Raw genomic sequence first — 13,850 nt, 5'->3', positions numbered from 1 at the left:
AAATACAAAAATATTTGAAAGTACTAAACTGACAATTTATACAAATTTATATATTATCTAAATTATATATTTATATTATGTATATTGTAATATATACAATAATTGTGTGTATATATATATATATATATATAATAACAATATATGCAAAATGATATTACATATATAACGTGCAAAAGTTTTGACAATAATGCCAAACTAACAAAAATCTAAAAGTACTAGACCAAGAAAAAAAAACAGATGAAAGTTTAAAAAGATTTTCAAAAACTAAAGACAAAAAATACAAAGATCAAGAAGAGATTTTTTTCCCATTTACCTTCACTGTTTGCCTTCTTTGTTGCTGTCACGGAGATGCATGAAACCCAAAGAAAAAGAAGAATATTCCTGGCGTGAATCTTTTAAGTGCTCACTCAAATTTAAGAGTGCTTATTTATTACGAGTAAACCCACGAAAAAATAATAAATCATCAACACATGCCTGATTAAAATACCAAAAGTCATCCGTTTTTGAGTTGGAGCAGCCATTTTAAGGTCGTTTTGGACTTTTTTGGGCGTCCTTTGAAATGCAAACTCAATTTGAGGTGAAATTCAGCCCCTGGCGCCAGTTTGACTCAGCGATATGAAATTTGATTAGCGTGTTTATCACCAGGAGACCCATAAACAAAGTTTCAAACAGTCTGCCGTTTTCCCGGCTGTCAGCTCTGGGCCGGCCGGGGTGTCAATATGGCCGACGTGCCGGTCGCTTCCCTCTCGGGCGAACGCGATCGATCGCTGGCGTTGCAGAAGTTGAAATGTTCCCGTGTGCTGAGTTTAGTCAGCCGCGTGGCCTGTGTAAGATTTTATAGATTACGCATAAATGTAAATTATGCGGACAAAACTCGTGGGGCAAAGAGTTTACATTTGGAAAGCGTTGTGTCCACATTTAAATTCAGACCCCAAAGACAGTTTAACTTCATGTCATCAAATTATGATGGGCATGGCGAACACGACCAGACCCGTTAAAAAAAAAAAAAAAAAAAAAAAAAGTCTCCACACGCCGTGCCTGAAAAGACACAGGAAGTCGGCCATTTTGTTTTGAAGCAGCCATTTTCCGCCACTTGTTAAAAGCCTCACCGAGTACATTTGTAAAGGAAATACTATTTGGTACATTCATACGCCGCACCTGTGTAAATGCCACAAGTGCCCACATTGAAACCGACATTGAAACACGAGATATTTACAAAGAAAGACGGTACACAGAGAGTAGCGCCGCTGTGGTAATGCTAATGCTAGCGCCACCAAGCTAACGCTAGCACGGCCGGTTAAAAAAAAAACATACTGGTAAAAATCACTGAGACACGGCAGTAACGCTAGCACAGCGCTAACAGGGTAAAAGGTAAAAGTCACTTCCAAGGCACAAATATTCGTCTTACCTTTTCCGCTTGAATGCCCCCTTGCGGCTGTTAGAAAAAATTCCAGAAATTAATCGCATCAGCGCATAAACAGCAGGGTTGAAAGCGTGTGAAAAAAGTCACGGCTTGTAGGCCAGAAATTCTGGAAATACCATTTGGTACATGGATACACCACAGCTGTGTATAAGCCGCAAGTGCCCACATTGACGTTACACAGAGAGTTTGATCGTAGCGCTGCCACGCTAACGCTAGCGTTGCCGAGCTAATGCTGGCACCGCCGCACACTCTAACGCTAGCGCCGTTCTAACAGGACCGGTTAAAAAAAAAAACTTACTGGTAAAAATAACTGAGACAAGGCAGTAACCCTGGTGCAGCGCTAACAGGGCCAGACCGGTAAAAGTCACTTCCTCGGCACATATATTCCACCGGTCTTACTCTTACATTTTCCACTCGAGTCATTAGAAAAAAATGCACAAATTAGCCGCATCACGGCATAAAAAGCAGGGTTGAAAGGGTGTGAAAAAAGTCGCGGCTTATAGGCCGGAAATTACGGTAATATGTACGGAGAGATCCCGCGAAAGCCCCGATTCGCACGCTCACAACTAGCGCAGCCGCGTTGCCCCTCATTAAAATCAACGTGAAGCCTCACGTTGGCCTCAGACTCCCCCATTCGTCCTTCCGCGGCGCCGCTCGGCAAAAACGGCGGACGTTGGCACGGGCCCCGCGAGCCATCCGACAATTAGCTCATTGGAAATGATCACAGGCGGCTAAAAGACAAAAGTGGCCTTTTGAAGTGCACTTGACGAGCACCCGCAGGAGGTGAGCGAGCGCGTCCACGTTTGGGTGGATGCTGAGTCTTCGGCTTTTAATGAGACGGCGTTCATCGCCTCTGATCCGACCCCTCTAATGTTCCCTCCTTGTTAATCAGCGCCGCTCTCGCCGCCGCGCTCTTTTCTGACATGCCGCCTCTCTCTCTCTCCACCTGCCAGGTGAAGTGCGACCAGTACTGGCCGGCGCGAGGAACCGAGACCTACGGCATGATCCAGGTCACCATGCTGGACACGGTGGAGTTGGCCACTTACAGCGTCCGCACTTTCGCGCTCTACAAGGTACGGCGTTGAACGTGCTTGTTGCTTTCCAAACAAAATCCTCCCCTCACAAAAAAGGCAGCCATTTTACTTTGAAGCGGCCATTTTGAGGGCACTTTTGGCTAACAACGGGGGTCCTTCAAAAGCAAAGCTCATCTAGAAACGTCGCTCGATTGCTCTCGTATTTGAAGCACGCGGACAGACACGAAATAACGTGGAACTGGATTTTGCATAATTGCGTGTGGATGGATACCGGCAACAAAGGGATGATTTTGCATATTGAGCACCGGAAACCAGGGCGACAAGTTTGACTTGGCAGCAGGATGACGTTCAGTCGGCGTGTCGATCACGAGGAGGACCCACGGACAGAAGTCAGCCATTTTGCAATTTGCCTGTGAAAATGTGTTTTCTGGTCATTGTCGCCTCGGCGCCAAAGAGATGCTTGAAAATTCAGACCCAGAATCTCGTTTAACCACACACATCGAGCAACCTGACATTTATTTGGTAGCCGCGTTCATCGCAAGTGGACCCAACAGAAAAGTCTCCAGGAAGCCACGGGAAGGCTGACATTTTGCTATTACTGGCGACCAGTTCAGGGTGTACCCCGCCTCCTGCTCCAGCACTCCCGCGGCCCTTGTGAGGATAAGCGCCAAGGAAAATGGATGGATGGATACAGTAAACAAGACTTTAATCTTCGTAGGTTCCAAATTGGGGTTAGAATGTATTGGTATGGTTCTACTTTTGGGCAAAAGTGGACATAAACAACAACCACTTTTTCTCAATTTAAATGTAAATGTGTAAATAATTAACAATGATGATAAAATTCATAATTATATAATGAAATTGAGAGATGTGTAAATGTAAAAAAATTAAATAATTACCACGGATCCTTAAAAACCCATTTCCAAAAAGTTTTCAAAAATGTTCTTTCGCGCCAATTCTCTCCTCTCGTCTTTCCTCGCTCCTTCTCTAACTTCCTCTCTCCCAGTGCCTTTTCTGTCATCTCTCCTTTTTTCTTCCTCTCTCTCTCGCAAGTCTTCCTTTGGCTCTTTCTCATCTGATTCTCTTCATTTCTTGAATTTTTTCTTTCCCATCTGCCTTGTTTGCTCTCTTCATCACGTCTTCCCTCTGTTCTCTCTTTCTCTCCACCTTCACATCTTCTTGTCACTTTTCTCCTGACTCCTCATCCATCCTCTCATCTTCATTCCATCCATCCATTTTCTGAGCCGCTTATCCTCACGAGGGTCGCGGGGAGTGCTGGAGCTCATCCCAGCTGTCGACGGGCAGGAGGCCGGGTACACACCAAGAACTGGTCGCCAGCCAATCGCAGGGCACATAGAGACAAACAAACAATCACATTCGCAATCACACCTTGGGGCAATTTGGAGTGTCCAGTTAATGATGTATGTTTTTGGGATGTGGGAGGAAACCGGAGTGCCCGGAGAAAACCCACACGCAAACTTCACACAGGCGAGGCCGGGATCGAAACTGGGTCCTCAGAACTGTGAGGCCATATAATAGTTTAAATGTAAATATGTAAATAATTAATCATAATAAAAATAATGATGATAATACAAATACAAAATAAAATGATTAAATATAATTATAAAATAAATAAAATATATAAATGTAAAAAAAAAAAAAATGTAAATAATTTCCACGGGTCCTTGAGATTGACAGTTGAATTTCAACATTCACCCAGAAAGAGAAGATCCGAATACCTAATGACCAAAGTCATAACTGCCCTCTGCACTAATTACTTGAATGATTTATTTCACCAATTGATTTGTTTTTTTTTTTTTTAAGTTCCCTATTGTTCCTTGGAAAAAAAATAAAGGTAATTAAACATACAATTCTTTGTTGTGGAAGACATATTTAACTACAGCCATGAGGCGGCGTCTTTTATTCCCCGTCGGTTCTTGTCCAAACACAATTATTTGCTCTAATTTAAATCCATTCCAGTCGGAGAAGGTTCTCGGATTCAATCGGCAACAAAAGACGATTCTCGCAAAACGGCGGGAGGGAGGGAGGTGGGGGGTGCGGGGGGGGGGGGGGGTTTAATTCGAAACGCCGCACCTTATCTCCCCCGGCAGCCGCGAGGCGATCACAGCCAATCGGGACCTTTCCTCAGAAATAGCGAGCGACGTCTGACAATTAAATCACTCGCGCTTTTCATATGAAAGTCGAGTCACGTCATTAAAGCGCTTTGACCTTTAACTGTCACGAGTATTTCTGACCAGCGTGATCCGTTTTTCCGAGTAATTACACCTCCTCTTCTTCTTCTTTTTTTTTTCTTTTGCAGAACGGTTCCAGTGAGAAGCGAGAGCTGCGGCAGTTCCAGTTCATGGCCTGGCCGGACCACGGCGTGCCCGAGTACCCCACCCCCATCCTGGCCTTCTTGAGACGCGTCAAGGCCTGCAACCCTCCGGATGCGGGGCCCATGGTCGTGCACTGCAGGTGGGAAAACGCGGATTCGGGGGAAAACGTACTTTCCGCCCCGAGCTCGGTCCGAATAAGCGATCGCGATGCTCGTTCGCCCGTCCGTGCAGCGCCGGCGTGGGCCGGACCGGCTGCTTCATCGTGATCGACGCCATGCTGGAGCGCATGAAGCACGAGAAGTCGGTGGACATCTACGGCCACGTGACCTGCATGCGGGCCCAGCGCAACTACATGGTGCAGACCGAGGACCAGTACATCTTCATCCACGAGGCGCTGCTGGAGGCGGCCACGTGCGGCAACACCGAGGTGCCGGCGCGCAACCTCTACGCCCACATCCAGAAGCTCACGCAGCCGCCGTCCGGCGAGACCGTCACCGCCATGGAGCTGGAGTTCAAGGTCAGGGAAGGATGCCGCTGCCTCATTCACATATTTCACTTATGACACTAATCCCTCGCTAGTCACGTCTGTATTAATGCTATCAAATATTACCGTAATTTCCGGCCTATAAGCCGCGACTTTTTTCGCACGCTTCCAACCCTGCGGTGATGCGGCTAATTTGTGCATTTTTTCTAACGGCCGCAAGGGGGCACTCCAGCGGAAAAGATAAGAGTGAGAACGGTGGAATATATGTGCCGAGGAAGCGACTTTTACCGGTCCGGCCCTGTTAGCGCTGTGCTAGCGTGTTACTGCCGTTTCTCAGTGATTTTTACCTGTATGCTTTTTTTTTTTTTTTTTTTTTTTTAACCGGCCCTATTAGCGTGGCGTTAGTGTTAGCTCGGCGGCACTAGCATTAGCGCAGCGGCACTAGCATTAAAAGCTAGTAAGTAAGCCAGTAAATACCTTGTATTTCAATGTCAGTTTCAATGTGGGCACTTGCGGCTTTTACACGGTTGCGGCGTATGTATGTACCAAATGGTATTTCCTTTACAAATGTACTGGGTGAGGCTTAAAACCAGGTGCGCTCTGTTGGCCGGTGATTATTCATTATAATTTCAGCGTTACTCACCATTAAAACAAGTGTCTTGCATCGGATTGTTTTTTTTTTTTTAAACAGGAAGTTTGAACATGCTGTTAAAACTAAAAACATTCTCGTTACAACCCAGGCTAAATCTAGTTGGTCCTGTGATATACAAACGCAACGCAGTCTTCAATTCCCATTAAGAAACACGAAGAGCTGAATCATTTCCCGGAAACGAGGAACTGAGTGCAAGTCACCAAGTCTTATCATGGAATTGTCATTTTCTTTTTATTATTTTATTGTATATTAACGACCATGTCTACCACGACAAGGGCGGCACGGTGGAGAAGCTATAAAGCGTTGGCCTTACAGTTCTGAGCTCCCGGGTTCGATCCCGGCCCCGCCCGTGCGGAGTTTGCATGTTCTCCCCGTGCCTGTGTGGGTTTTCTCCGGGTGGGGACTCCGGTTTCCTCCCGCATTCCAAAAACGTGCAACATTAATTGGGCAGTCTAAATTTCCCCTCGGTGGGATTGTTAGTGCGGCTGTTTGTCTCCATGTGCCCTGCGATTGGCTGGCGATTAGTTCAGGGTGTACCCCGCTTCCTGCTCCAGCACTCCCACGACCCTTGTGAGCATAAGCGGCTAAGAACTGGATGGACCAAAATCCAGTCAAACTACTCACCCTTTGAGAGGGAAGTGGAAGGTGTTACTGTCACCTAGTGGTGTTATTAATTAGTTTTCTATAGGTATATTTATGTACAGTATGTAATATATGAGCAGCCCGCACGTTCCCTTTTCTGTGTTCTGTTGCCATCACCACAACGGCATCAATACACGCACTGATCAAATTTACGGCGAGCGAACTTTGCGCCGACGTTGAAGCGCACAACACAGACGCGGCCGGTGTTGAAGGTCACTCGCGGGCACGTCCGCCTGCTGTCCGGTGTGATGTCATCACACACTTATTCCCCCGCCGCCGCCGCTCTGCCGTTTACCCCGGCGGTGACCGTGATGCATTGTTGGAAGTGATAATAGCGCTGGCCAATGAAATATGGCCGCAGCGATTGTGTGGTGTGGAGTCTCACACACAAACAACACACACAAGACTGCTGGCAGAGCACGATCCCCCCACCCCCCGCCCCCTGAATACGCTCCTGTTCGTCCATCTGCCGTTTAAAGCAGTGCCAACTTGCTCGCGTGGCATTTCCACGCGTGCTCTTTGTAAATAAAACGTTTTGTTCAAACGGCGCTTTGAGCGAGCTCGTTGAAACGTGAGCGGCCGACGTGTGCGCCGTACAACTCGTTTGTCGGCCCGTCCCGTCTGGCGAGTCACGATGGCCGCCACCTTCCGGAGTCGAAATGAAAACGAGGCGAAGTAAATCGGTCGAAAGAGTCCGGGGCAGACGCGGGCACATGCGTGCGACGTGTATGGGAAGGAATTCATATGATGGCGTCCCTCGCATGTTTGTAATAACCGCTAGCTTAGACAATACTCGCGGGGGGTGGGCAGCCCAAAAATTCCACACTCAAAGTGTTTATGTAAATGTTTGTATCATATTCCACGCAGTGATATTCGTGATAACTGCCATTTACCGTAATTTCCGGCCTACAAGCCGCGACTTTTTCCCACACACTTTCAACCCTTCGGTTTATTCAGCGATGAGGCGAATTTGTGCATTTTTTCCTAACGGTCGCAAGGGGGCACTCGAGCGGAAAAGGTAAGAGTGAGACCGGTGGAATATACGTGCCGAGGAAGTGACTTTTATCGGTCCGGCCGTGCTAGCGTTAGCATTAAACGCTCTTGTGTACCGTCTTTCTATCTGTGCTAGCGTGTTGCTGCTGTGTTACTGATGTGTCTCAGTGATAGTTACCGGTAAGTTTTATTTTAACCGGCCCTGTTAGCGTTAGCACTAGCGTTAGCACCGCGCTAGCGTTAAATTCTTTCTGTGTACAGTCTTTCTTTGTAAATATCTCGTTTTTCAACGTGGGTTTCAATGTGGGCACTTCCGGCTTTTACACAGGTGCGGCGTATGTACGTACCAAATGGTATTTCCTTTACAAATGTACTGGGTGAGGCTTATAACCAGATGCGCTCTGTCGGCCACGAATTACGGTACTTCAAATTTTTAAATATGTGGTTAAAAAAAAAAATATGAGGGATTTGTTTATCCAAGGTATTACAACATGGGTGTCGAACAGATTTTTACTGCGGGCTGCATTGTGGTTAATACTTAATCACCTCGTATTATACATAATTTGGAGGGATGACTCATTTGGAAATTAAAAACTCAACTCGTACTCAGTTTTGTTTTGCAAGGGAGAATGTTCACAGAAAATCAAGGGCCACGATTTGCTTCCGTGGGGCAGATTTTGCCCCCCGGGCCTTGAGTTTGACATCTGTGCCTTCTTATCAAAAAAAGACCAGGTTTTTTTTATATATTTTTTTTATACATCACATAGTGTACAGTACTACTGTGCATTACTGCATGTTTAATAGTTGAAAAGATGTCCAGGAAGCTACAACGTGTTTGTAATAGTATATTAGAGCTTAATAGGAGTCTGGGAGGTTTCATGCAACTTTAAAATATGGATGAGTACCCCTCCAAAATATGTAGTGGCAGTCACTGCTGTGCTGATTTCACCTATTGCGGCGGTGTTCCAGCTTTGATAAATGAAGAATTGATTTAACGGACATTGATTGGTGTCGAGCGGCAACCAATGGAACCGACTAAAGTCTTCCCTCCCCCGATGATTTGTTGCTCAGCGCCTGGCCAACTCCAAGGCCCACACGTCCCGCTTCATCAGCGCCAACCTGCCGTGCAACAAGTTCAAGAACCGCCTGGTCAACATCATGCCGTTCGAGTCCACGCGCGTCTGCCTGCAGCCCATCCGCGGCGTCGAGGGCTCCGACTACATCAACGCCAGCTGCATCGACGGCTACAGGTAGGCCGGCGCCTTTCCTCCTTGTCGTTCTCCGCTTCATCCCTCTTTCTTTGCTCCCCGGAAGCAACCTCTCGCCCTCCCTCGTTCCTCTCCGCTGTCCTTCGTCTCCTCGCATTTTCTTTCGCTCCAATTCTCTCCTCTCGTCTTTCCTCTCTCAGTGCCTTTTCTGTTCTTTTTCTTCTTCTCTCTCCCAAGTCTTCCTTTGCCTCTCTCTCATCTGATTCTCTTCATTTCTTCAATTCTTTCTTTCCCATCTCTTCATCACGGCTCGCTTCTTTCTCTCCACCTTTCTCCTCTCTCCCCATTCATCCTCTTTCAGCCTCTTTTCTTTCTCCTCCTCTTTGACTTTTGATCCTCTTCTCACCTCCTTTTCAACCCTCGCCTCTGTCATCCTTCTCTCTTCACAGTCCCCTTTTCTTTGCCCCCCTCCTCATCTGTTGTTCATCCTCTCCCCTTTCCTGGGCACTCTTTCGCTGCTGTATCACACTCTCTCTCTCTCTCTCCCTTTTTTTTTCTCCTCTCCCGCTCGCTCCCCCTTCGCCGCTTTCTTCTCAGCAGTCGTCCTCTCCTCTTCCCACCGCTCATCTCGCTCCCCCCTCATTTGTCTTCCTTTGCTGTTTTCTTCCGCTTCAACCTCTCTTCTCCTCTTCATTCTCCTTCTCCTCTTCCCTCCTCTGAAGTCTTTTTTTTTCTTCCTCTGCTCAGCTCTCTCCCTCTTCCTCTGTCCTCCTTTAAATGTCTTTCATGCTCTCTCCATCCCTTTTTTTCCTTCTCTTTTCTCCATTGTCCTCCTTCCCCCTCTCCTCGTCCTCATTTCTTCCTTTTTTCCTCCTCTCCTGTCTTCCGCCCTCTCCCCTCTTAATTCCCCCCTAATTGTCGGTGCCTCTTAACGTTTTAAGTAGGTTAAAGTATCTTCTTACACATTGAAAAAATGTAATGATTAAACTGTCAACGTATTTTTTATTTTAATTCCTTTATTATATTGATCAAATTTGACTTAAATAATTTTTAAAATTCTTCTAATTCCAGTGAACAAAACATTGGTCCATATTTTTGTAATTTCTTATTTTACACAAGTATATTTCTTTTTTTATTAAGCCAATCCAGGGAGAGTAAAAAAACATGCATTTGATTTTTTTAAGAAAATATTTTTAAAATTTTTGTATGATTTTTTTTTTATTCAACATCAATTGAATACAAAATGGATTAATTTTCCAAAACTGTTATTCAATCAATTATAGGGTGATGTTTCATTTAAATATAGATTAAGAACTGCTGTCCTCCTCTCCCTTTCGAATTTCCTCTCCCTCCCACCCGACCGCTCTGATGTCTTTTCTCCTCTCGCGACAATCTGTTGTTTCTTTATTTGTGCAACACCCCCTGCCCGCCCCCCCAATAAAAGCCTTCAGCACATTCTAATCTCGCGGCTCCACATTAGCGCTCCACAGCAGTGCTTTCATTAGCGGCTCTCTGTGTGTGTACAACACACACACACACGCTGTTTGGATGTGTTAGCGTGCTAGCTATCTCGCCCCTCCCGCTGTCGCCACCCCCTGGCCGAGCAGGCAACTGCAAGGCGGCAGCAGATGAGCTCATCCTCATCATCATCTCCAGCTGTGTCGGCAGGAAATGTCACCGATGACATCGTTGATGAAGCCTTCCCTTTTTTGTTGTTTTTGTTTTATTTTCCTACATTTTGACACACAGCTGCCAGCTTTCGGCTTATTACCTCCCCACAAGAAGTTGATTTATGTGCTCAATGTTTAGGAAAGGACAAAAAAATATTTATAGTTTAATACTAGAAGAAATGGTCATTTAAATTGTAAACCGTTTACTACCAGATATTTTTTTCACTTTTTTTGACTGATCCAACAAGGGATTGATTGTCTTGTCTTTTCATGACAATGTGACAACAATCAACTTTAATTTTTCCTTTTTTTTTGGACCTCCAAAAGCTTAAAGTAGGGATAATTAATTTAATAATCAGGCAGTGAACAGACAGGGAAATGAAAAAAAAAATAATGTAAATTTGTGGCTTCAACTGCACATTTCCATTTTTTTTAATTCATGATGACGGGACGTGTATATTAATTTTACTGCATTTATTGTACACATTTAAAAAGTATATTTAACTTTGGGATTCTTTGATCCAGACAATATAATTTTTTTAAAAGTCGCAAACTCATTATTTAATCTGTTCTTTAGCATTTTTGTTTCAATTGGATTTGTTGATAAAATGTCATCAACAAGTAGTATTTACATTTTTTTATTGATTTTATGAATTATATTTATATTTTTAAAAAACATTATTTGAGACTCAAGTATTTTATATAATTAAAAAAAGATTTTATTTAACACCCAATTTAATAAAATGTAGTAGCAGCAGGTTTTTTTTTTTTTTTTTTTAAACTAATTGAGTAGTGATTTGCTCTTTTTTTGTTTACCTAATTCAGGACATTTTGTTCCTGTATTAAAAAGTGAATTGAATGTTTGTTATTTAATCGTGTTTGGATGTTTTTTTCAATTAAACGCGATCAATATTGACTTCATTCTGTGGTTTGTGGTTCGAGTGCAGTCCAAAATGAAGCATTTGCGGGAGCGCCTGAAAGTGTCCTGACGTCGATTCTGTTGTTGATTTTTGTGTGCGCGCAGGCAGCAGAAGGCCTACCTGGCCACGCAGGGCCCCCTGGCCGAGACCACCGAGGACTTCTGGAGAATGTTGTGGGAGCACAACTCCACCATCGTCGTCATGCTCACCAAGCTGCGGGAGATGGGACGGGTGAGGGCGCCGCCGCCACGCGTGTATTGTCGCGTTTTGCCATACACGCGATATGCGCTGCGTCATGTGGTGCGATGTTTCTAATATTTTGACCTCCTCGTGTCCTTTTAACGGCACAAAAGTATTTGAACCCGCGAGTCTATCTGAATTTTTCTTTTTGGAAGAGTAGCGGTCACACGAGTCGTGCTTGTAGAGGATTGCGGCACGAGTCATAATCTTTAGTTTGTTCAATAGTAGGATGAGGAGTAGGAGTGGAAGTTTGCGCAACAATAGTACAGTAAAGCCTCGATTCTCAAACGTCCCCGTTTTCGAACAAATCGGTTTCGGAATGAAAATTTTGAGATTTTTGCTTCTGTTTTCGAATGAAAATCGGTACTCTGACGCCCCCGACAAAACCCGAAAATAATATATTGCGCGCGGCCAGACCGGCTGACCCACGACGCGCTCTGTTGTGAATTCCCACGCCGCCGAAAAAACACGAAAATAACATAATGTGCATGGCGCAAGCAGCTGACCCACCCACGACGTGTTTTGTTTTTGTCAATTCGAACGTCCCTTGGAAAAAAAACCAAAAAAATGGAAATGGCATAACGCGCGCGGTGCAACCAGCGCACTTTTGTTATTCTGTATAACGCAGCCTCTGTGGACAGACGTGTCCCGGTTGTTTTTCTTCTTATCGAGGACCATCGTATTTAACCCCAATCATGGCTCCAAAGAAGGCAAGTTGCTTGTTTAAAGTTATTCTGCACTTTTGTTAATAAAAAAAAAAAAAAAAAAAAGTTTACAAGGCTGGGGGCCGAGTCGCTACAGATACGGCAATGCGCTCCCAGCCTAGCGTACTCTACTACTAAAGCATACATTTTAAGGAAAAATGTATATATTTCTTAAATTATTTGATTATATAATATGTTTAAACTATACATGTATTTCTACAGTGCAGTCCATGATCAGGAATAGCTACAAAAATGCTTTAAAAAGGCGAATTTGTTAGGCTTGGAACGCATTATTTCTTTTTCCAGTCAATGTAATGGTAAACACGGATTGGGTTTTTGAACAAATCACTTCTCGAACTGTTTTCTGAAACGGATTGTGGTTGAGAACCGAGGCATCGCTGTACTTGTAAAATTGGTTATAGCAGGGCAATATTGGTTCTACTAATAGTAATAATAATTACTAAGTACTATAAGTATTATAAGTACTAATAATTAATACTAATTAGTAATTAGTACTAATACTATTACTTATTTATTATTATTACTATTAGTACTAATCAGTACTAATAATTGTAGCAGTTGTCACAGTAATAATAGTGGTATAATAATAATAATTCTAGATTAATAATAATAATATTAATAATAATAATGGTGGTAGTAGTACTCATGGTACTCACAGCAGAGGTAGTCTCCACTTTACCCCTTAGTAGTTGTAGTGGTTGCAGTAATAATTGGAATAGTGGAAGTTGTAGAAGTAGTAGCTGCAAATGTAGTAGTACTTATCTAGGTAGCAGTAGAAATTGTAGTTAGTACTGTAGTTGTGGTAATAGCAGGAGTTGTAGTGACAGTGGTATTATTAGTACTAATAGCGATGTTGGTAGTAGTAGTACTGTCATAGTAATAGTTAGCGGTAGTAGTTACTACTACAAGTCATCAGTTAAGTACAAGTTGTACGAGTAAAAACAAGGTACTGATGTCACGTTTGATGTTTGTACACGCAACAGGAGAAGTGTCACCAGTACTGGCCGGCCGAGCGCTCGGCCCGCTACCAGTACTTCGTGGTGGACCCCATGGCCGAGTACAACATGCCGCAGTACATCCTGCGAGAGTTCAAGGTGACGGACGCGCGCGACGGGCAGTCCAGAACCATCCGCCAGTTCCAGTTCACCGACTGGCCCGAGCAGGGCGTGCCCAAGACCGGGGAGGGCTTCATCGACTTCATCGGACAAGTGCACAAGACCAAGGAGCAGTTCGGTCAGGACGGACCCATCACCGTGCACTGCAGGTAAGGCCGGGTCGGCGGAAAACCGTCCCGACGGACCGACCGAGTCGCCGCCTAACGCTGGTTGTGGCGTCGTCGCTCAGCGCCGGCGTGGGCCGCACCGGGGTCTTCATCACGCTCAGCATCGTGCTGGAGAGGATGCGCTACGAGGGCGTGGTGGACCTCTTCCAGACCGTCAAGACCCTCCGCACCCAGCGGCCCGCCATGGTGCAGACCGAGGTGAGGCCCGAGTTCGAATGGATCCCAAGTTCTTTTTTTCTCT

General features: G+C 44.8%; 1 protein-coding gene across 10 annotated transcripts in view; it reads left to right on the top strand.

The window, feature by feature from the left end:
- LOC133510363 (receptor-type tyrosine-protein phosphatase F-like) overlaps positions 1–13,850 on the top strand; it is a 419,886-nt gene that overhangs the window by 404,659 nt on the left and 1,377 nt on the right. For all 10 annotated transcript variants that reach the window (XM_061838181.1, XM_061838180.1, XM_061838176.1 and 7 more), the window contains 7 exons: positions 2,377–2,496; positions 4,778–4,932; positions 5,025–5,310; positions 8,636–8,814; positions 11,467–11,593; positions 13,311–13,591; positions 13,672–13,807. In XM_061838181.1, coding sequence (XP_061694165.1) covers positions 2,377–2,496; positions 4,778–4,932; positions 5,025–5,310; positions 8,636–8,814; positions 11,467–11,593; positions 13,311–13,591; positions 13,672–13,807 — 1,284 coding nt within the window. The remainder of the gene's footprint in view (positions 1–2,376; positions 2,497–4,777; positions 4,933–5,024; positions 5,311–8,635; positions 8,815–11,466; positions 11,594–13,310; positions 13,592–13,671; positions 13,808–13,850) is intronic.

Source organism: Syngnathoides biaculeatus, chromosome 13, assembly GCF_019802595.1.
Source record: "Syngnathoides biaculeatus isolate LvHL_M chromosome 13, ASM1980259v1, whole genome shotgun sequence".
Lineage (NCBI taxonomy): Eukaryota > Metazoa > Chordata > Actinopteri > Syngnathiformes > Syngnathidae > Syngnathoides > Syngnathoides biaculeatus.
Note: the sequence above shows the minus strand (reverse complement) of the source record. Positions and strands in the feature narration are given on the sequence as shown.